Source organism: Platalea leucorodia, assembly GCF_965183815.1.
Source record: "Platalea leucorodia genome assembly, chromosome: 1".
Lineage (NCBI taxonomy): Eukaryota > Metazoa > Chordata > Aves > Pelecaniformes > Threskiornithidae > Platalea > Platalea leucorodia.
The window spans coordinates 98,061,437-98,084,974 of record NC_138823.1 but is presented as its reverse complement, the minus strand read 5'-3'; the positions used below and the strand labels follow the sequence as shown (position 1 = coordinate 98,084,974).

The window sequence follows — 23,538 nt, the reverse complement described above, 5'->3', positions numbered from 1 at the left end:
ATCAAAATACAAGAAAAATAGTATTTTAGCCTGGATTTGTAACTCTTTTTGTCCAGGAAACAATTATCATGATAAATTCCAACTTAGGGGAGCGGGAGGAAGGGTATCGTGATGGATTTCAATTATGGGATGAGCAAGATTTAGAGAGGGATATAAACTGTGCCCTTTGGTAACAGACATTCATCAGCAATAATGCCGACTTCAAAAACAGTACCTGCGTGGGGAACTGACTAAAATCACACCTGCGCTGGACATGTAAGAGCTGGGCCCATTTAAAACACGACTCCCTCTTTCTGATGCATGCTAAATATATTAAGGTAACCTGTAAACACAGATTTTCCCTTTCACGTATGTGTCAAAGGCAGCTACACTATGTTTGCTCTGTAAATTCAAGTGCTGCTTTATTTACTTATTTTTACTTCCATTTTACTTATTTAGAACAATTTCCATATGGTGACATGCCTTTAATGACACTCATGACTCAGAAATACTTGTCGATGTAGTCAAACAATATCTATTGACATGAGTCACTGAAGTTAAATAAATGTTATTAAAAATGAGACAAAACAAAAGGCAAATATATATATATATCCAGCAGAATGATAGGGATCATCACCATTTGATCAATCTTCCCTGTGAGTTTTATCTGCAAGTTACTTTGAGGTAGCGCTAGAAAGAAGCTGTTGGTCCAAGAGCATCCCTGCAAAAAGAAACATTCACGGCTTCAGTACCATTTAACCTTTTTGTACCCTTTGAAGTACTCTTTACCCTTTTTGGACTGTTTCTTTCTCCCTGTTCCCTGACTGCAGGATTAATAGCCCCTCAAACCATCGTACTAAAGCCTTACTGTTCAGAGAAGTGATAGAAAACAAAAACACTACTCTTCTTGAAGAAATCAGCGGCTTTTGTGTAAAGGCACTATCTATTGCAGCTAGGTGCAATGAAGAGTTTATAAACCCGATACTAGATATTCTTGCAAAAAAACCTTCATCAAGCTTAAAAAGAAGAACAACAAAAAAACCCAACTACATTTCAGCTAGGTAAAAGAGCAAAAACACAACTGGAAGAAGTGAAATATTGTGGTGTTGAAAGAGTTGCTTCTAAGACAGGTTTGTTTGTTTGTTTGTTTGTTTGTTTTAAATGCTCCCACTGCAATCAGATCTTTGTAGAACTGATGGCAGGCACCTGTACAACGCGCTCAGGTCCTTGCGTAAGCTAGCTAATGCAAGCTGGTCATTGTAGAACAGCTCGAAGTTTACTCAGTAAAAAGCCTCAGCAATGCCTTCTAACAGTTCTGATGCACTCACTTTCTCCTGTATTTGGGGTTCATGGGTAACACACCAACACAGGAAGAAATTTTGCATTCAGTATGCCTTTGCAGTGAAGAACGTGCACTGCACACACCACCCTGATCCTATGTATGCGCTCCTAACTGGAAAGAGGAATAAACTAGTAAGGCCCAGGAGACAGAAAAAGAGGTCAGAGAGCTATTTTAAACCAGTATCACATGGGCTGCAACCAACACACTCTCTTCCTCACCTCATTTTTCTTCTGTGTTGACTGGAAGAAAATACACGCCCAACATTTCTCAGGTTTGGAGAACTAATGGCCCAAACGACCTCTTCTACTGCATTACATAAACAGTACTTTCACTATATGGGTACTTTACAGCCCAGAAGAGAAGGCGCGTGCAAGTCTGAAAACAGTCTTTAATGCAGAGTGCAGAGACCTTGTTAACAGCAAAATCTGCGTAAATGGGGTAGCTACAGACTGTGACTTTTTTGAGGTTTACGGACTGTGGTGATACAGTGTCAGACTAAGCGAAATCACATAGCTACATGGGCCCCTCGCCACACAGTTCACACGTTGATCAACCTCCCAAATGCCAAAAATCAGCATGGTTACTCCATAGCCAACACACGTCCCTAGCATCACGTTTGTAACTGGCAACACAATAAAAGGTTTCCACAAATTACTTGCTGCCACTTAAGTACAATGTTAGGTCATGCTATGCAAGCCACTTCAAAGCAGGATATAACCCGGCACGGACGTGGAAGCTGTCTGGCTGCTGGCGGTGACAGTACTGGCTAGATACAAAATCCTTTGCTTAGCAGACCAGCCTGCGCTACCAAGCTCAAGCACCACAGCTATGCACTACAACTGAAGTGGCATCAAATCCTGTACAGTTTTGAAGCTTTAACACTGCCATCCAAATTCAAGGGGCCTGCATCTAACTACCTTGAGTTTCATCCCTACCGCAGTCCCCTGAAACAATTCCATACACGCACACAAGGACCCCCTTTCCCTACCCAGATTCTCTTTGCTTCATTTATTCCACTTCCTGTCACATTCGCATGAATAATCTCCCTCCCATCACCCTCCAAAGACCCATCAAATCACACAAGGGAAACATTCACCCAAGAAATGCACGTTCCCAGCTACCTTGCAACTAGCTCTCCCCAAAGCAGGAAAACAGTTGCTAGAACTGATGCTACTCTCTCTGCCTAGATGAGGTTTTTTGCTTTCTGTTTCTTCCTACATGTACATATGAACTTCCTATAGTACTCCAAAAGCCTTTTTTTGTTTTAGAGAATCTGCATTTCATGGGGGGGACTTTGAAAATATTCCTAGCTGAAATTAAACTGTGAAGAAAAAAGAGGGAGAGTCTGGTCAGCAGCTAGAAATGAGCTGCCAGTGCCGAGTCATCACTCTGCAAAACAGTATTTGTTTGAAATTTAAGCACAGCATATAAGTTATGACCACCACTTTAATTACATTAAGTCATAAAAAAAGCCAGAGAACTTTATTCCTTTCTGCCATCACAGCAATTATGGTTTAGATTGCCCTCAAAACACACATGGCAGTACCAAAGTGTCTTGACTTGCTTTAGTCGCTTCCACAGCTGTTAGCTGTGATAATTTCTGCTACCTTTTTTTCTTGGAGGAGTATTCTTCTGTTTCCAGCCTAACTTCTTTTATCATTAAGTAGTAAATACTTCTGCATACGCATGGGCTCAAGTAGACCCTATGACTAGAAAATACTTTGTACCCTTCAAGATGAGAGCAGGTTAGAGGAAGCCACTCAGAAGTTGCTAGCTTAAAGCAGAACTTTCCTCATTGCTATCTCCCCTAATCTCCTTTGACTTGAATACTGAAAAACTGTCATCCTACTAAAATTTTATAACCTCATCACTATAAAACACCTGAGCATGAAGACTGAACTGAACAAATTACAGAGATGTTTAGGATAGGGTGCAACTTAGTTGAGGAGTTGTTACTAGGGTAGTTTTTTATCCCCGATGGGTTACTTTTTTCTCCTTTAAACCAGAAAGTTATTTTCTCCAAGGATTTTTTAGGTTTAAGAACATGTATTATGTTACACCAGTTTCTTTGCTGTAAAGTGTCAGTTGAGAAGACTAACAATAAAAAGGGCAAGAATAAAATTGTCAGTAAGGATCATCCTTAGTCTTTGGAATGTTTGCAGCTACAGCAGCTGAAAGTTTGCCCTTCTGTATGTTCAAATTCTGTATTGATAAAGCAATTCTAACTGACCTAGCAGATCAACGGTAGCACAGTTAGCGCCAGCAGACTGCAGGAGAAAGAGTGGGCTCAAGTGTTCCCATAGCAAACCCTGGGAGTGTCTCCCAAATACATATATAATCTAAGCAAGCATGTTAAGAGCTTGTAAAAGCTTGCCTAGGTAACTTGGAAATATGTGAGAGCTAGTTTTTGCTAGTGTCCTGATGCCCATACCAAAGACAGGTGAAACACCCCTACTGCCTCCAGCTAAATTCCACAAGCCAGAAGAGAATGTGCTTCACATATGTAAGTAAAATCCCTTGCTGGCAGGTTTGCAGAAACAAAATTTTATTTACACAGGCAAGTCTATCTTTAGACCCCATTGAACTCTTTACATTTCTAGAATATTTACATGATTTCAAGATGCTCCAAGAGTAGAGTGATGAACAAAAAAAAAAATTACAGAAACTGTCAAAAGCATAGCAAAAAAACCCAACCTATCATTGTGCTTTAAAACTTATGATCTAGAGTAATGTAGAAGAAATGTAATTTTAGCACCTTGGTCATAACGGTCATGCTATATAAGACACTTAAATAGCAGGGGGGATGTCAGAAGTGACCGTATCCAGAGGTTGCCAGTGACAATTCATGAGGGAATCATAGAGTTCTTCACTTGTCTCCATAAATTGTCTGTTCATTTCATCAACATCCAAGTAAAGCTGTGGATCTGGGAAAAAAAAAAAGCCTGGTAAGTACAAATGTCAGATCTTGGGAGGCATGCACACAAAAACTTGCAGTAAATGCCTAATAAAATGTCTTTTAGCTAAATTTAATAATTTAATACATTTAATAGGAAGTGTAATAAGATGTTTATTCACCTAGAATTTTAACAAAACTGACAAGTCCAGCTTCTTTTGGAATTTGCATATTAGAATGCTAGGACTACATTGGTATTTCAAGATAAAGAGCAGATTTAAAGACAATTAACCATTAAAGTTGCCTAAGATCCATTTAATTAATTTCTACTACAGCATGTGTTACACAGGATAACATTTCTGAACACTAACACAGGATGCCTCTATGCCAGGAACTGTCTGCAAACCTTCCAGGCCAAACAATTAAGTTTCGCACCAAATCTTTAAGTGCAAGTTGAATCCTCCTTTTAGGACCTGCAACGTAAGCTTTTATTTCAGGGTTTGGAAAACAAAGCTTTTGCCTTTTAATGAATTTAACATAGAACATGCTTAGCAGAATCAATACAAAGATATGACAAATTCTGTATTAGACCATTTTGGAAGGGGAATGAATGTAAAGTTACAAGAAACCTACTGTGAAGTGTTGTTGACAGTGTCCCATTCTACTTGACATGGTGTACACTACCAGCTTTAAAAATCCTACCTCATCTCAGCTATAACCCAGAGGATCCCACTACATCAGCTGAATTCCAAGACATTCTTCATCCAATAATCATTGACTTGTATTGTTAAAGAGCACAGGTATGGCTAAACTCAAGTTGCAGTGATAGAATCATTATTACCTTCAGTTATTAGGTCATCATTGATTTCAGTCATAGCTGCAGTTTCCTAAAAAAAAAAAACCATAAAAACTCCAGTTTAATCATAATCCATTCCAGAAAGCATCACAAATCGAAAATAATTTTGTACTCCCAAACTATTCCCCTCCTCCCACAACTACAAGAACAGGCGAGGGGGCAGGGGTTGCGTTTGTTGGGGAGGGGGTTTTTTTTTGGCAGTGGTGGTGGTTTGTTTGGGATTTTTGTTTTGGTTTTGTTTGGGTTTGGGGGGGGGGGTTTGTTTGTTTGTTTTTAAAGAAATCATAAGGTAGTTCAGATTGGAAGAGACTTCTGGAAGTTGTAACTGATAAATTGACTGATCTAAGATAAGACCATCTTGCAATAATTCTTTAATTTGCTTTAAGCAAAGTACATCAGAAAAACAGGAAGAGAGGAACCCTACACAATTACGCAGTCAGAACTGTTATTCGGCATACATGAACAAATAATGGTGCATAAATCTCTAATTCTATAGATGCACTACTTAAGCACCTAAAAATCAAAGACAGCTCTGAATGAAGCCTGCTATTCTAAGCTCCACACCAAGTAGAAAGCATGACTTCAGTTTTAGGACTTCTTTTTGCTCTGACTTACACAATTCGTACAATTTATTATTTGTGAATTCTTCTTTAAAGCAAGTGTGTAGTATCTTTACCTCAAAAACAGCTGGAGCCATAACAGCATCTCCTAAAGAGCAGTCTCCAACAGCTTGCATGCTATCATAGGGAGCATAGGAGCTGTAGTTGTAATCAGCATAAGGATCATAACCCCACTGTGAGTAGTAGTTCTGATAATCTTGGTAATAATCATTATAGTTGTATGACTGGTACCGCTGGAATTCTGCTTTCAGTCTGAAACATGAGAAGTTACATACAGTTAGTTTGAGAACAATAAACTGTAAGCCCAGTCCTGAAGTTAAACAATATGCCAGCTTACACATTTCAAAGTTTAAAAGGAAGCTTTTCTGAATAGTTGCCTAAGCAACAGTTTAAGTCACAGCACAAGATCTCATGTTTATACAGAAGCAAATGCTCCCACCATCACCAATACCAAAAGTAATTATCTTCATGGATTAACTCAAGCCATGACACTTATCTGTATTCATTTCGAGTATTTTTAGTATCTGTATAAGCAAGCTGCTGCTAAAATCTTTGAGCTCTACTAAAAAAATAATTTAAGACCAGAGACATTTATCGAGCACAGCTGCTTTAAAGATGCATTCAGTCTTAATTAGCCCTTCTATGTTTTGCCTAGTTAATACTAAATCTTATTTCCAGAAACAAGGGGGTGAAGTCAGATTATTGTTTCAGAGGAGCATCTGACACTGCCTGCCAGTTTGCCGTGTCTACTTCCACCTGCTCAATTTTTAGTCCATGAACAGTAGCCAAAGTATAGCTGTCAGGTGAAGTCAGCACTGCCATTATCCAGCACAAAGCCAAAGCAGCAGGAAAATGACAAAATTCATTGGTTCTTAAGACCAAAGGGCCAGCTGATTAGTTCTCGCTACTTTCCCTCTCCTGAGCAGATTTTCTCAGGGACAACTCCACACTAATGACAAGAACCAATGCACAAGCGTCGTCTGTACTAAAACAGAGGTACACTATATGAAATACATTCAGATAACCCAGCTGCATATTCCAAAGAATCCTCTATGCTTAGATATTTCTTCACTGATTATGTATAGGCAGACCTCCTGTGTTTGCCGAGTTCAATTTCTCCGCATCTCCACTGCATTACAGAAAAGTCAGATCTAGGCTTGTTGTCAAACACAAACTGAAGGAGCTCAGAAATAGAGTTTCCAATATAAGTGACTTAGTGACAAACTACTCTGATGGCTGGATATCTTGATGCTCGGAGAGCATAGTACTCAGCCATTCAGAAACAGATAGAGATTCACGATGTGTATTTTAATACCTACATTAAAATTGTTTCATTATTGTAAAGCTACACATGCATTCTAATAAATAGGTATTCTATTGTCTTGCTACTGTATTAAACAAATGACTACATAATATCTCAAAGTCTTCTGCTTCCAACTTCTCTCCTACATACATCTCCACAGGAAAGAAAAACCTGAAAATACTGCTGACATTCTTCTAGATAGCAGAAGCGAGGAAACCTGTTTCTTTGCGACCTCTTCTTATTTTGAAAATAATTTAGTCAGAGCAATTCTAGACAGTGCTCTCTTGGATAAGAGCATTTCCATTCCAAGGCAAAGAGGCAACATTTGCAGAATTATCCAGGGTAAAGAGAGAAACAAAAAGCTGTTATTTTTACTGTTGAACAGAACATACAAGCTAACCTCATGAATATTCTGGAATTGTTTTCTATAAAGTTCTATTTTTTTCCTGTATCCTGGATCAAAGTTTATCAAATTGGGTATCAATTCTCTAACTGTTCAAAGACCTGAATTGCCTTAAAATAACTGACTGAGAGAACTGAGCCAGCAGAGTAAAAAACCTTCTCAAAACCAGTTAACTTTATATTCCCTGCTGCCCCAATCACTTGAAAGGCAAAGAATCATACTCTAAACAAACTATTCCAAAGCAACATCTCCTTTGGCTTCTTCCTCCCTATATTCTGTATTTTTCCACTTAAGAGTTCCTTCCTCTGCCAGCCTACTGTAAAGCTAGCTACGTGCTACCTTGCCTAAACTAGAGGGAAAGGTCTAGAAGAAAAGCTTGCCAGCATACAAAACCACTTGTTGTCCCTTCTACCTTCTTCAGGCCCAAACCTGGAAAATATTTATGAATGCATTCAGCTTTGCTACTATAAGAATTAAAGCTGGTTACAGCAGCAGCTAAGCCCAAGTTACACAATCTGGCTAGACTTACGAGTTGGATTCCCCCAGCAATCCTGAAAGAGGTTGATGAATCCAGGGAGTCAAAACATAATGCTTCTGTATTTTTCGTTTTGTAGACTGCATCATGTGTACAGCCGTTATAGCAAGGGCCACAGACTTTACAAAGGCAGAGCTACAAGAATCTGATTATTTAGAATTACTGTATCAATGCACAACTCATTTGTTACCTTTTAGAAATTCCTATGCTCAGCCGGATTCGTTTTCCCCCCAGACCTGGTGCATTCTGGCAGTCTTGCAGTGCCCTCATCTGATCACCTTGCTCACCAAATCTGACAAAGGCATACCCTCTACAATTTTCAAAAGGGAGAAAACAAATTCTAGTATGCATAACAGTTACAAAGCTAATGAATTCAATTTCTGTCTTCTACAAAAACAGAAGATAGTAGCTACTATAGCTTCCATTACCTAAGCAACCTCTCTGGCATGTGCACATGCACAGAAGATGCTTTCACCAATTAAAAACTTGGGCCAGAAGCAAAAAGCTTGTTCTTTGATAGCATTAAGATACAACTTGCTGAAAGCCAGCAGAACAACGCATTTCCATTGCTATCTGTGCAAGTAATCAGATTCCATATTTCTGCATTTACAGCAGTTAATTTATCAGTTAGTATTGACCCACTCCTACCACTGTACAGAACTAACATTCTTTTTATACTTGCTTTCTCTTCAGTTTCTTGAATTAGTCTATTACAGCCAGCATTGTCTGAACAGCAAACTCACTCATCCCTGCTTGACTCACTGCCTGGCCAGTGTAACTTCTGCTAGGCTTTATTTACTAATATTAATAGGTTCAGTCTCCCAACCCCCTAAGATTTGCCAGGCCTTACACTTTTCTCCCACATGTAAAAAGGGAATTATTTTGTCTTCGGTACTGCAGATGACTAAGTGGACACACTGCTGTATGTAAGCACAGCAGCACAGGTATCAGTGCACAGCTCTCCCTTCTCCCACTGTCTAACTTCTTTCATGCAGATATGCATATGGCTAAATTGAAGCTTATCACGTTAACTGCTTAAACTAACCAGAAAGTTTTAGAAATGCAAGGATCTATGCTGTTAAAAAAAAAAAGTAATGCTAGAGACTAATCTCTCTTCCTGCCTCTGAAGAAAATGCAGAAACCGTTCCAATGCAAGTTCTTAAATATTACTTATAGAAGCAAACATGCTAACAGCATTACACATTTTCACAGGCATTACCTGGAATATCCCAGCAGGTCTGTTGCTATTTTGCAGTCAATACATGAGGGGTACCTCTTTAGGAAATAGTCATAGAGCTGGAAATCATCCACTTCTGGAGTAAGCTCCCCAACAAATATCGAATAATCTGGTCTTTAAAGAGATATGAGAGAATAATTGTCAAGTTTGAAACTAAGGTAGCTGACTGCAGTATTAAGGTACCTAACATATAAGCAGGTACTTATCACTGGACAAATAAGGAGACAAAATCTGAAGAGAGTACTAACTGCAGAACTCTATGAGTAACAGAGAACTGGAATGCCATCACTCCAGCATAAAGTTCTCAATTTCTCTGGGTCCATTCTACTGCTTTTGCAAAAAAAAAAAAAAAAAAATTACACCAAAGACCCATTTTATCACCAAAAAAAAAAAAAACAAACCCAAATCCAAACTTTTAGAAGTTGGTTTTAAGAAGTGTTTTTTGTCTGAACTGGGGGGGATTGAGGCACAAAAATACCAAGTAAAACTATTAAGTCAAGTTACACCCATGATTCTAAAGAGCTATGACTATTTTGCCACCACGTCTCAGTGACTATGGGAGAGACAAACCACAAAAAATTTCATCATTCTATTCGCAATGCATTTCCATAAGCAAGGCTTAGTGTATAGGCACCAGATGTGCCATTTCAGGATTTACAATACGTGATGGCATTCACTTGTCACTATCAATTTAAACAGGTAAGGGGTCAGAGCTTCTCATTTCAAAAGGTCTTTACCTGGCTGAACTACTACTAGGGACAAACTCTATTCTTCCTGGTTTTATTTTGTTCTTTTTCTTCCGTTTCTTCTGTGGTGTCCTCCACCAGCTGTAGGCCTGGAGACATTCTCTTTTTTTCGCCATCAAGTCCTGTTGGGAGAAAAAAAAAATCACCTTTATAGTATTTAGCCTCGTTTACATTCCTCCCTCCCTCTCCCCATCACCACAGGTGATTTCCCCATATTCACCTTGCCCTTGAAAGAAGCCTGGGGTCCCATTTCTCCCTCCGCCTCCCATGAGGGAAAGCAGCCTCTGGGGAAAACGCCTGGCAAAAATAACAGAGCCAAAGGATTGTATGAACAGCCATATTCCCCTGACTTGTCAAGCTGGCTAAAGGATTGACAGCTTCCTCCTGGAATTAGGGAAAAAGCAGATAGCCCTTCGATGTTGGCCAATCCTAAATGTCAATTAGCTTCAGGACTGGACTGTGTTCCACTTGAGCTCCAGGACTCAAAAAACCCTGCAGCAGCACAGTCTTGAGTTACGAAGAGGCAGGGAAATCATCACTCTTGCCTAGACGGGATCTCAGCTGTCCCTATCTCCCCTCACCCAGGGATTCTTCTTCTCTTAGAGAGAGGCCTCTCCTCACTACCCAGCTGTGAGTCACTCTCCCAGGCCAGGAACAATGACAGGAGGCCGATTAATGGAACGTAAGGAGAAAGCAGACCAGGAACAGGCACTAGCTTGGCTGAGGGAAAACTCAAACCCAGACGCAAGGCCAGGAAGAAAGAGGCATAAAAAGTGCCTCTTGAGAAAAAAAAAAAAAAAAAAAGAGAGAAAAACCAAAAACCCAAAAACCACAGTTCAAAAAGGAAGTGGGGCAACTACACGAAACAGGAGGGAAACAACAGCTGTGTGAACACAGTTTGCCTCCCTCGCTTAAGATTCTGAAGAACGAGGATTTCCAAAAATAAGAATGGTGTTTCGCAGCATTTTTTTACTTACGCAGGCTTTAACGTTCTTCCTCTAGAACACCTCTACATATATCTTACATAGAGAGTGTTATGCGCAAGGTCCTTCAGAAGAACCCATGCTCAAATAATCCAAACTGCAAAGCTTAATGTTATGCCCCCAACCTGCTTCAGTTGACATGATTAAGTGTCCAGGGGCCAGCCACCAATTACCAGAAGAAATTGTAGGACTAAAAGAACACCCAACTCAGAGCAAGCTAGCTATTTCAGCTTTACATTTACTAGGAATTCTGAGTATGGTTCTGGAATCCATTCAGGCACTGCAAGCCTGAATTTCTGACCAAATGATCTTACCTGGCTTGCCATGGTTCAAACTGTCTTCTGCCTCTCTCAAAGAACACCGCTGCACAGGTTCAGTTTTCTGCACTCCTTCAGCTGGAAAAGATGCGGGGGAGGAACAAGAAGATAAAGAACCTTAAACTGGAGATGAGTTACTTCCAAAGATGTTCACCCTGCCTTACGTTTTTAATGTTATTAATTCAGAACTTAAATTTCTAAGTTCTGACTTGTCACTGCTAAAGCAGTGGAGATAAAAAGGATATATGGCCAATGGGGTTATGATTAGAGTCATCTTCACTTTCCTAGATTGTACAGTCCACAAGTTTTCCCACTGTTCAAAGCACTAGAAAATTACGGAGAGCTTTTAAGTCACCTATACTTTACCCTTATTTCTGAAATACCTACATAATTCAGAAGATCCATGTTTTTCCATGTTCTGAAATAGCTAAAAACAAGGCAACAAAGATAGAGGCTGCAGTATGTTTTATACAATCCCTCTTTTTTTTCCTCCTTTTAGCCAAATTAAAAGTTGATTTACTTGTACCACAAATTATACAGCTGAAAACAAGTAGTGGTACTTCCCATGTGCTAAAGAGAAATACAAGAGGGAGGAGGGCACAGTACAGGTAAATGTGATCTTTCTCTGCACCTTTTCTTAGGTATGTCTTCTCTTTTGCCTCTTCCATATACACATTTCACTCACTACCAGTGAGTTAGCAACAAGAGATGACCTTTTACTGCTATCGCTAAACCAGTGGATACACTTTCCTGAAAAGTGTATGTACCTCCTTCTTCATTTGGATAGCCTTTAAGCTTTTTTTCCCTAGTCAGCCAACCAATACAAATCAGCATAGTAAACAGTTTCATTTGCAAAATATTTTGCACCTACTTCCACACACAGCTGTTCATTCACCACTGCTGATTTTTTACATCCAGTGTTGCTCCTTCTATGCAGATACTTGATCGCTGAAGTTTTAATTCCCATTTCCATGCAAGAATTTATGTAATGTTTTATGTACTGGCTGATCAAATCCACATTCACGTAATAAAATAAATAGAGTGTTTGTAATGCCTTAAAGCTTGCTCACACAGGTCAACAGTTCAGAGCATTACTTCTGAAAATGGATTAGGCTAACCTGACGCAGGACAGCCATATACCATAATTAGAGCATTCATGCATGGTGTTATTCAAGATAACTATGCTCTTCATCCCCACACCCATTCTGAAGCCAAGAAAACAGTCAAGTACAAACAAGCCCTCAAATACACACATATACCAGTAAGGTTAGCATATGACCCCTTACTAAACCTAACTGTGCTCATTATAAAGAATTATCAGCATCAATTTCTTCCTGTTGAAGAAGGCCATTTTTAATAAAATATCCACAGTCACATTCCTCCAATTCAAGCATCACTTTTATTAGAAAGAACCATAAACTCCTCCATGCTCTAACCACTGAAATACTAACTATTGAATTCACAGCTGCATAATGTGTTTTTTTTTTAACTCACCGCTCTATCTGTGCAGATTTAACAGAAGATGGCACACGCTACAAAGCCGTTTTATTGCAAAAGACTATCAGAAGGCAAGTGACGCAATCAATTCTCGATCACAGTTATCACAGACTTTTATGCAAAACTGCAGTGTTCCCCGTCTGATTTTGACTGTCACCTCTTGGTCTTTTCACTACAAAACAAAGATATTTAACAAGCAGTTAGAATAGCATGTATTAACATCACATTTTTTTACATTTGTCTTAACTTACAGTCATTTACATTAACTTAACTTACAGTCACAGCTAGCTTATCATTTAAGAAGTGGGGCAGCTTTAACTACCAGAACTCAAACACTTTCTTAATTGGATTACACACGCATTTTACCAGCCCATTTATTCCACGTTTTTATTACGATGTTTGTACCGGCAAGAAGGCAGATGAAGCTATTTACGAATAAAATCGCCAGTACGAGCACCGCTCACCCCAGCTCGGAAGACAAGCGGCCCCCTTCCGCATTAATTTGGCTCAGATGAGAGGCTGGGTCAGGGTGGCGGGCTGGGGGAATCTGCCAGAGCGCCTCAGGCCGGCGCGGTGACCCCAGCCCAGCCGCCCAACGAGCCCAGGCCCGAGGCGCACCGTGCCGTGACGCATTTTTATAAGCCACTCGGCACGACGGGAAAAGCCACGGCGCCCGGCAAGAAGTGCGCCCCGCCCGGCCGCGGCCCTCCGCGGCGGCCACACTGGCGCCGAGGCCGCGCTTCCCGTTTATTGTACTACGAGATAAGGGGCGGGGGAAAAAAAAAAAAAAAAAAAAAAAAAACACCGCCCGCGGGGCCCCGAGGAGGGCCGCGGCGCTCCCCCGGGGCGGGGGGGAGCTGGTTCACCGGGCGCGGGGGCGCTTCGGCCCAACGGCCGCCGGGCCTCCCCGCCCCGCAGGCCTGCGGCCCAGCCGCCCGTGAGGCGGCGGCTCCGAGGCCCCGGGGGAAGGGGAGCGCCCGCCCGCCCGCCCACCGACCCCCCCCGCCCCGTTGCGCAGTAGATCGGTTCGCCCCCCCTTCCCCGCCGGCGGCCCCCGCAGCCCGGCCTCGGTCACGGCGCTCCCGCCGCCGCCGCCCCCGCCCCGATCCCGGCACTAACGTCTCTCATCCTCCACCTCGCCATCAGCAGCAGCGCGAGCCCCGCTTCCGCCCCGCGAGGACCTCCCGCGCGGGCTGCCCCGCGCGCAGCCTGACCCGCCGAGCCCGCGCCCTCCCCCCGGCGCTTCCCCCTCCCCGGCGGGGGCCGCAGGCGCTCCCCCGAGGGAGCGCGACCGGCCGCCCACCGCGGGCCCAGCCCGCCGCGGCCTGCTTGGGCGCGGGCGCAGGCAGCGCGGAGGACGGACCGCGGCCGAGGGCGGCAGGGCCCCGAGGTGGCGCCGCGCGTGGCGGGGCGGATGGAGCTGGTGGCGGGCTGCTACGAGCAGGTCCTCTTCGGCTTCGCCGCGCGGCCCGACCAGGTAACGGGGGGAGGAATCAGGGACGGAACGCGCGCGCGGCGGCCGTTAGCTGCGCCCTAACGGCCGCTCGCCAACCCCCACCCCGAGGAAACGATAGCGCGACACCGCGACTCACCGACTCGTCGCTCCGCGGCGGCGGGGCCGGGCGCCGGGTGGGCTTTTAAAGCGCCGCGGGGGCGGGGCAGCCTCCCGCAGCCGCAGGCTCGGCCCCTCGCCGCTGGCGCGGGGTGTGGGAGCGGCCCACGGCCACCCCGCTGGCCGGCCCGGGGGGTGCGAAGGGCTCCCGGGAGCTGCGGATCCTTCGAGCTCCGGGGAGCGGCCGGCCGCGTGGGGGCAGGGGGCTGTGGGGCGAGCTCGTTCCTCGCTGCCTTTCAGGGCAGAGCTGAGGATAAACAGCTGCGCAGGGGATGGATGCCACACTGTCTCGGGGGGCCGGGGCCAGGTGGAAGGCGTGTCTCCAGCCTGCAGTGGTGGAAAAAGGGAGAATCTGCCTCCGTTGTCCATGAGATTTATCTCTGTGCAGATACTTTTTCACGTAAAGCTTCGTCTAAGCCCAAGACTGATTACAAGAGGCAGTTTGCACGCTTAAATCGTTCAGACTAATCTCCTAACAGTACATTAACTCAATGAGATTCCATTATACTTATACCTAAGTATAATTCCTTTGCATTTTACACATATACTTTTTCAGGTTTTACTTTTTTTTTAAAAAAAAAAAAAAAGAAAAAGAAAACTTGAAGGATAACGAAGTTGAAGCTCACTGTGGTAAGCTTCAGAAAGACGTGTTTATTTTGTATTTCATTTACAGACCTGGACAGTTGTCCCTGATTTTACACATCATGCCCACTCTGCCTCATTGTCAGCGGTAGCAGTGAATAGCAGATATGTGGTCACTGGGAGCAGAGACGAGACGATCCAAATCTATGACATGAAAAAGAAGATAGAACATGGGGCACTGCTGCAGCACAATGGTAAGGGAGCTTTTCTTCATAAAAAGCATTAATGATAGAAGCTTACAGCTGAAAAACTGGCCCTCACCAGAAGAAGAAAATTGAATTTTTTTTTAATAAGTCTTTAATAATGATGGTGTTGCAGCCATGATGATCTGACGATACAAGCAAGGTAAGCTTTTGAGCATAAAAATCCAAAAATAATTTTGGGTATTAGCCACAAATATAGCTGCTTCTTCCAATTATTTTTAGTTTTAACCGTGTAAGAAGTTATGGCCCACAAACGGCTCATGAGCCATTTTTGTTCTACCAGGACAGTTTATGTAGACCATGCCTACTCCCAACAACCATCTTTCCCAGTGCCCTTGTCCTGTCACAGACATACATGAGCCACACAAGAGAGAGTTTGTGTGTGAGAGCAGGTTGCTGCTGCCAGAAGGGTTCCCTGGTACATTTCCCAGTTTATGTGCCTTCTGAATTACAGCCGTGAAATACATCAGTTAGCGGCTGTCCAGATAAATGTGTTTGGGTCATGTGTAGCTCAATCCTGATTGTCCTTTTTCGCCTGATAACCAAGGAGTACGTGGAGCTAGACTGAATGTAGTACCTCCATTCAACTCATGTATGATAAATCTGGTGCTTATGGGAAGCAGCACGTGCAATAAATTCAGCTGTGCGTCAAGGGCAGGGCTTTGACATAGGAGAATTCCTTACCACTGGTAGAAGCTCTGTGTCACCTGAGCCACAGTGGTTGAGTACTGCTGTTTCAGGGAACGCAGCAGGTGGAGTTCAGACGTGTGGCTATAGGGGAGCTGATAGAGCGCATCAGGGATTGAATATAACAAGACAGTTCAAGGGTTTTGTGAAGAACTGCATAGGAAATAATTTAGATTTTCCCAAGGGTAGGGTAGTAGCTGGCATGTTTTGATGCTAGAAGCTTCTCTGTTAATTCATACATGCTCTGTGTGATAGCTGTGCGTTATGTACAACATTGTTAATAGCTCTGGTTTGTATTTCTAGGCACAATAACTTGTTTGGAGTTCTATGGTACTGCACATCTACTGAGTGGGGCTGAAGATGGAGTAATTTGTATCTGGAACACAAAGAGATGGGAATGCCTGAAATCCATTAAGGCACATAAGTGAGTTTCTTAAATCTGCATATTCATGTACGTTTTCATGTTTGTTTTCCTTGTAAATAATATATGTGGCTAATACGTTGTTTTCTTTTTATCAGGGGGCACGTGTCATCTCTTTCTATTCATCCTTCTGGGAAATTAGCTTTGTCAGTAGGAACAGATAAAACATTAAGGTGAGTTGAAACTGATGAAGGAATGCTGAGAATCACAATTCAGTAACTCTTAGTAAATTGTTATAAGCCACAATTTGTGTTGGGAACACTGATAAAACATATTTGGACATCAAATGGTTCAAAGATCCATTGGTTTGTCTTTTTAAGTTCTAGGTACCAGCAATATTTCAAAGTCCTTTAAAAATAGTCCTTGCTGTTCCTAGCTTCTTGTTGTGCTCTGACTCTTTATAGTCACTTGTAGATTTATGAAAATATTTGGATTTTGGAACACAATTTATTTAAACTTCTGAAAGGTGTCAGGTTTTGTTTAGTGTGAGAAAAGTAATTTTTCAGTTGAAGTGTGTACATGTTGCTGTATGTATGTGTTTTAAATACATAAAATGCTATTTTTAACAGCAAAAATTGGTATTGGGCTCCTTTTGGGATCTGCATTGCAAACAGTGGTTTACAAAATAAATATCACAAATTCAACCTTACAGTGTGCAAGCGATACATGAAGTCATCATTTTCTCTTGCATTAAGAAGGCAGTAAAATGCACAGAGATGCTTAAAAGCTTCCTTTGGATGCCTCATGTCAGCAGATAAGACTTCAGTTTCACTGTGCTGTTTTTAACCAGAATGCGCATTATCTATTGTTGTCTTTCAGAACTTGGAATCTTGTAGAAGGACGATCAGCCTTTATCAAAAACCTGAAGCAAAGTGAGTTTATCAGTCTAAATCCACTAAAAAAGTGGAATTAGATAGTTTTATTTTCTGTGTGAAGAGAAGTAGACTGAATTAGTCAACAAGTCAGTTAATTGCAAGCAACTTTCACAATGTCTTTTTTACACATGCAGGCAAGCATCTGTAAGCTTATGTCCTTAATAATAATCGTTTACCAAAAGGAAAACATAGTGACACTAAAGTAATTTTTTTTCCTTGAAATTTTATGTCAGGACATTTAAATAAATGTGTTTTGTTTTGTTTTTCTTTATACACTTCTGATAATCAGAAATAAACATTTAAGAGCATAGTTTTACTTGTTTATTCTAGGTTATTTGATTTTTTCCTGAATTTTTCTCAGGTTTAGGTAGAAAACAGTGTCTAGCAGCTTCTAAAGATTCTTACTTTTAGATTCTCATGCAATATAGAGTGCAAAAAACCTGTGTACGTGTGTATACAAATGTATCAATGTGTACAGATGCCCACATAATTAAATGGTCCCCTGATGGAGAGAAGTATGTGACCGTGATAACAAATAAAGTGGATATCTACAAACTTGACACAGCTTCAATCACTGGCACTATCACAACAGAGAAGAGAATTTCTTCACTTAGATTTATTACAGTAAGTACAAAAAAGAAAGGTGCTGGGAAATTAACTGGATTGGAACACATGAAATTAATCACACTTGCATTTCTTTTTTCCCATTCCAAGGATTCTATCCTTGCCATAGCTGGAGATGATGAAATTATAAGGTTCTACAGCTGTGACTCTCAAAAATGTTTGTGTGAATTTAAAGCTCATGAAAACAGGTATTCTATATTTGTTTACTATTTAAATATTTATGGCAGTGCTGAGTACTCAGCAAAGTTCAATGACTTGTAATGTTCAGCATATTTTACTATTGTTTTTGTTATAGTATAGCAAGCAAATTTATTTATGTGCTAAATTCCAAATTTGGGACAGACTTGTTTGCTTTTAGTATGAGCACAAGTACTATGCTGTCCACGCACGTTACAAAAACAACAGGGTATAAAATTAGAAATATTACAGTTCTAAATTTGTGTGTGAGAGAGAGAGAGAGAAAGTAAAAATACACACACACGCACACAGAGGTACACACTTCTTTGTGTGTGGTCTATGCATTTCTGAAATTAGGTTCCAGTATTTTCCTGCAAGACCATCTAAAGAATGTTTAACCAGTCTTTACAGAATCTGACTCTTTAGAATGCTTAAATAAAACAAACCAGTTGTACTCAGTCCAGACAATAGGAGGGTAATCACATGTTCTCTGTTGTTGTCAAATACCAAGTATTTGTCCAAATGCTGCTTTTAATTCATAAAAACACAAAAGCATTAGCTAAAATGTCATTGATGTGGTTTATAGTGTGTGCTTAGAAGTACTAAAGTGTTCTGAGTTGAATCCTAACAAGCCTAGCAAAGGCAAGTGTTCCTACTAGAAATGACAGCACTCAAAACAGATTGCGATTCCAAGTTCCTGCCTGTCATTTGTGGGTTTTCTGTTCAAACTGATTTTTAGACTGTTGCCTATTCATCTTTAATTTCTGTCATCTTACTGTTCTGAAGTGAACTGCCATGCTATAAAGTAACAAAGCATTACATTTTCTTCACAGAATAAAAGATATCTATAGTTTTGAAAGAGAAGGACAACATGTTATTGTTACTGCATCCAGTGATGGTTACATTAAAATGTGGAATCTGGATCTTAATAAGGTTGGCCTATTAAACTGCTTGTTACATTTATGGAAAAATATCAGACAACCAAAATTGCAGACTATTCTGTTATAAAGATGAATTTTAAATTACTGAGGAAATTTTGCTTGAAGTCTGGCTGTCTTGATCTTCCTCCATGTTATGTTCAGTAGAGATGTATATGTCTATGCACATATTTTTATGCACTTGTATATTTTTGTATCTTTGTAATTTTTTTAAACAAACTATAAAATCTGATGATATTCTGGAGATCTCATCTCCTCTTTATGTAAAGTCATGCTTCCCTTCAGACCTACCTGGCCAGACTTAGGACTATCTAATCAGTTATATATGATCTAAGAACTGCTGTGAACTTTTGTAATGTTGATGACAGTTGCTACTCTCTTAAAAACACAAACTCTATGGTTTGGGGAGAAGTGGTTGTTCATGTAGGGGGAAAAGGTCCTTTTGAAAAATTCAAAGACAGACATTAATGTACTGGGTACTTTTATTTCCTGTCTTTTCAAACAGTTCCGAGTAGCACAGTTCAACAAGGAGTCATGTCTTATCTTTGAAATTTCCCATGTTTATTGTTTGCTCTGGGGTTTGTCTTTTAAAATCAGAATTAGATTTTTTAAATTCAATGCATGGTAATAAAGGTTCTACTATATTCCACTATAAGTATCTTGAATAGTTCAAATAATTATCTCTCAACATTTATACACTTTATGTATCTCATCTGAATTTGCCCGTTTTTAATTTCACTCCCTTTGGTTATTTTTATACTTCTAAGTGCAGTAATAAAAATCCCTCTTTTCCCTTCACCTCAAATTTCTGTTCCCCTTGTACATAATTGACATAGTGATCAGGGAACTCTTTACCTTTCTCTGTAACATTGTCTTTATTTTGACCAAATGTGTGATTTTCTTCCTGGGCGGGCAAAATTTTGTAAAACTTTGTATAACTGTGTGGGCTGCTCTGCCCAACTCTGTGAGGTAGAATATCCTAATACAAGTAGTTTCTGATGGGTTGATGCTGTTATGCTGCACATGTCCTTGTGACACTTGATCCCCTGATACCTGTAATAGGATATTTGCTCAAGTATTCCCAGAGCTGACTGATACAGTTGCAGGTAAGCAATTTGAAACACACTGAAGAGTTTACTTTTAATCAGCAGCCTTGTCTTTGTGAGGGAGAAAAGGAATCTGATGCACTGACTTAATTAAAATTATTTTAGCTGTACCAAAAAATACCTATTTCTCTGGAGAAACTTCTGAAACCACTAACCATTTTTTTTTGTGGGTCTATGACTCATCTAGTTATTCCTCGTGTTAAACTTACCCCCATGTGCCTGAAACACACTGATCTTGCTTATCAAGGTATGTTCTTAAAGCCATTGGGAGTTTTTTGTAAAACCACCCCTGAAGAATGGTATCAGGAACAGGACTGTAACAATGTGACCATTAACAGGTATACAACCTCTAGTTCTAAACATCGTTAGGCACCAGAAATTAAGTGGAAGGTGGGCAGTAAGATACTTTCTCACTTCAAATACTTCAGTAATTTAAACAGAAATAATGTTTAATTAATCTTTTTCTATATTAATCTTCAGATTAAAGATGTGCCGTCTTTACTGTGTGAAGTGAATACCAAAGCTAGGCTGACGTGTCTTGCAGTATGGCTTGACCAAGCTTCAGAAACAAAAGAAAATTCTGATAAAGCTGCAACGTCATCTCAAGGTAATAGAACTGTGTGTATTTTCGGTTGTTAATGTGACTGTGAAATAGAATATACTAAGTGGGAGGTTTTTACTATATGAATTGGAAAAAGTTTGGTATCTTGAAGAATTGAGGATATGATGCTGGCAAGTGATAGAGGTATCCTTACCAATCTGATAATGTCTCAAGCCTGCATGTATGTTGGAGGACATAAGCCTCTTTTCACTTCTATTATATGAAAGTTTTGTTTCTCTTTACTGGAATAACATACTGAGGAGGCCGCTGTGAAGCTTTTGAGACAGATAAGAAAAGAATAAACGGTTTGTTAGAACTGCATGTCGTGTTTTCCTATAAATAAAATTAGGTCTGAGGGCAATGTAGTTGGGCAAACTTAGGAAGTCTAGCTCAGCTGGGTTTTTTTTTTTGCTGTTGTTTTCCTGTATCATAATCTATTTACATACTTGTTCTTTAGATATTTTCATATCACAGCCAAAAGTAGCATAAATGGCACATTTCACCGTAAATAAAAAATCATTTATAACCCCTTTTTTAAAATAAGATACAAATAAGTCTCTGTGCGATTTTAGACTACAAAGACTGGACATAAATATCAGTGTGAATAATTTCTTGCTTTTTTTCAGCAAATGAAGATGAAAAATCATCAATAGTCACAAAAAACGAAGTTTGTTGGACTGATAAGAGTAATAAAACAGCAAAAAGAAAAATGAAAATGACTCCAGAGAAGCAAAACTTGGAAGCTCCACTGCAAAAGAAGAAAAAGAAACGGAATAGCTCAGCATGAAGGCAGCTACTTTCTCTCCTGAATAAAAAGTAAATACTGGTGTTGCTGTAGTTTTTACAAGGATGTAAACCTCTGACAGGACATATACCCCTGAACTGATCTATTGTTTAAAAGTAATGAATGTTTTTACCCTAATAAATTGACTGATCATTCTGGGAAGTAGCAAAAGAGATGGCAACTTTTCCTAAAGGAATGAGGCAAAAAACAATTCATAGTATGTAATGTTTATATTTTTCTATTAACAATAGCATACACTTTTTAACTGGCTCTGAAAAAGCCAGCTAAAATGATAAAAATAGGTGCATCTGTCTCGGTTACATTTTTGTCTCACTTAACTGCATATTAGAAATACATACACTTTTTCATTTTAGTGTTGGAAAAGTTACTGTTCATTTGACTCAAAATATGGTCTGCCTCTGTCATGCATTACTTTTCCTACTTTAAGAAGGAACTTATTAAAATTACTTAAAATATGATGATCACATTCCATTCATACATTCACAGAAGATCAAACTTTCTAGTTCTTGACATGCAGTTATACATGGAGTTTATATGCAAAATGTTTGGGTTTTTTACCGTGTCCATAATTCGTGCATTTAATTTTTTTTAAAGTCTTTGCACCTATGGTTCACATGATTGAAATCTTTTGTTTAGAATATGATACATATTTTTAGGTGGAAGAGTTTATATCAATAAGGTTTTACCTTCTCTTTCTCCTTCCCATAGTATTTTTTCAAGTCCTTGATCTGAGCTGTAAATTTGAAGTGTTTGTCACGCTGATAAAATGTCACCCATCTGTTTTGCACTTAAACAAAAAGTGGATTCCTGACCACCTCAGTCAGTGGGAACAAGATTTTATCCTAAGTCTTATTGCAAATATACAGTGGGAAAAACAAAGTTGAGCTGGAGAGAACAAGGTCAATAGCCGTATTAAATGTTCTCTTTATTTCTTTTAAAATAAGGCATTTTAATGTTGTTTTCTGCACTACCAGAGTACTCATTATTTCTTCTGTTTTCAAAGATTAATTGGAATTGTGCTTTATTCTGATTCACTTCAGTAACAATCTGTTCCTCCTTATTTGTGTAGCAAGAGAAAAGGTAGAGAAAATCAGAAAAAAGATTGAACCAAATCTGGAGACAGGAACGCAGGCTGTCTTAGGGATGTAAAATAGGATATAACTCCAGCTCATCTCTGTGTATGCTCTGAAACAAAAGTGAGCATCATCGGTGCTGTTACAAGATTGTTCATGTGGCAATGGCAGTATTCTCTTGGAGGTGGGTGTCTGTATTTATCTCCTGCAACTGTTTCCCTTATTTAAATAAATGATCACAACCCAAGGAAAGGTACACACAACAAGGGAAGGTACCAAATCAGATTTTTAATTGATAACAAGACTCCCGTAGTAAATATAGGACTTAAAAAGTATAAGCTTAAATAAGAGAATTGTGTAAAGTGTTTTGTCTTGTAAAGTGTTATGTCTATTTTATAGTGCTTATCTTACGTCTGTTCTTGACAAAATGGCTGCCACCACTAAAACAGTTGTTATTGTTTGCATTTTTAAATACATGAGCTCATGGCCATGGACACCACAATTACAGAAGCTGTCATGAGCACCAGGAAAAATCCAGTCTGCGCATAATTTTAAGAATTAAAAAGAAAAAATTCCACAGAATTTTGGTTCTAAGGTTGAGACTTGCAAGTAAATACTAGACATCTGTAAAAATCCAGACTCCCTGTGTAGTAACAAAGAATTATGCATCTCATGAGGCTTGGAACAATTTGTGAACTGGAGACAGAGAAGACCAGTCCTAACAGCTTTTAGGGTGAAATACAGAAACAATCCTGATTGATAGGAGAACTCATATTTTCTATACCTTGAGTGAACGCTCAGCTACTAACCAGTACTTGGCAATTTTTTTTTGTTGTTCTCTTGTGCACATCTTCCTTTTCGGAACATTTTCCATTCTAGTTTTCAGGGAACTGCTTAGAATGATAGAGGGGAGGCAGCAGTGCAGAGAGAGAGGAGATGTCAGCGGTGAGAAAGCTCTTCCTGTGTCGGAAAGGGCGAGCGTGCCTGACACCCGTAGCGTAGATGGAGCCATGGCCGCAAGAAACAGCAGCCTGGTGAGCAGCACCTCAGCTGAGCCCCTGGT

General features: G+C 40.3%; 3 protein-coding genes across 12 annotated transcripts in view; 2 read left to right on the top strand and 1 right to left on the bottom strand.

Annotated features, from left to right (window-relative positions):
• Positions 1–414: 414 nt before the first annotated feature.
• On the bottom strand, positions 415–14,425 carry LOC309594252 (tRNA selenocysteine 1-associated protein 1-like). Of its 9 annotated transcripts, XM_082319732.1 has the most exons (11): positions 13,831–14,000; positions 12,709–12,883; positions 11,212–11,292; positions 10,135–10,211; positions 9,906–10,036; positions 9,151–9,282; positions 8,122–8,241; positions 5,747–5,942; positions 5,056–5,101; positions 4,077–4,245; positions 415–700 (listed from the first exon to the last, which is right to left on the bottom strand). In XM_082319732.1, the coding sequence occupies exons 4-10, from the start codon at positions 10,162–10,164 to the stop codon at positions 4,109–4,111; spliced, it is 792 nt and encodes a 263-aa protein (XP_082175858.1). In that variant the 5' UTR covers positions 10,165–10,211; positions 11,212–11,292; positions 12,709–12,883; positions 13,831–14,000; the 3' UTR covers positions 415–700; positions 4,077–4,108. The 9 variants fall into 9 exon arrangements, with proteins under 9 accessions (XP_082175858.1, XP_082175857.1, XP_082175855.1 ...); XM_082319731.1 differs by lacking the exons at positions 415–700; positions 13,831–14,000 and adding an exon at positions 14,304–14,425 and having other exon boundaries at positions 3,845–4,245; XM_082319729.1 differs by lacking the exon at positions 415–700 and having other exon boundaries at positions 3,845–4,245.
• PAK1IP1 (PAK1 interacting protein 1) lies at positions 14,057–23,484 on the top strand. Of its 2 annotated transcripts, none has more exons than XM_082319713.1 (11): positions 14,057–14,188; positions 14,997–15,159; positions 16,159–16,279; positions 16,375–16,449; positions 17,096–17,148; positions 17,630–17,775; positions 17,866–17,963; positions 18,786–18,885; positions 20,477–20,603; positions 21,224–21,413; positions 23,355–23,484. In XM_082319713.1, exons 1-10 carry the CDS (start codon positions 14,126–14,128, stop codon positions 21,382–21,384), a joined length of 1,107 nt encoding a protein of 368 aa, XP_082175839.1. In that variant the 5' UTR covers positions 14,057–14,125; the 3' UTR covers positions 21,385–21,413; positions 23,355–23,484. The 2 variants fall into 2 exon arrangements, with proteins under 2 accessions (XP_082175839.1, XP_082175838.1); XM_082319712.1 differs by lacking the exon at positions 23,355–23,484 and adding an exon at positions 22,472–22,639.
• Positions 23,427–23,538, top strand: part of LOC309594276 (transmembrane protein 14C-like) — a 28,757-nt gene continuing 28,645 nt past the window's right edge. Inside the window, exon 1 of the mRNA XM_082319817.1 lies at positions 23,427–23,536. The gene's annotated coding sequence lies outside the window, so the exon portion shown is untranslated. The remainder of the gene's footprint in view (positions 23,537–23,538) is intronic.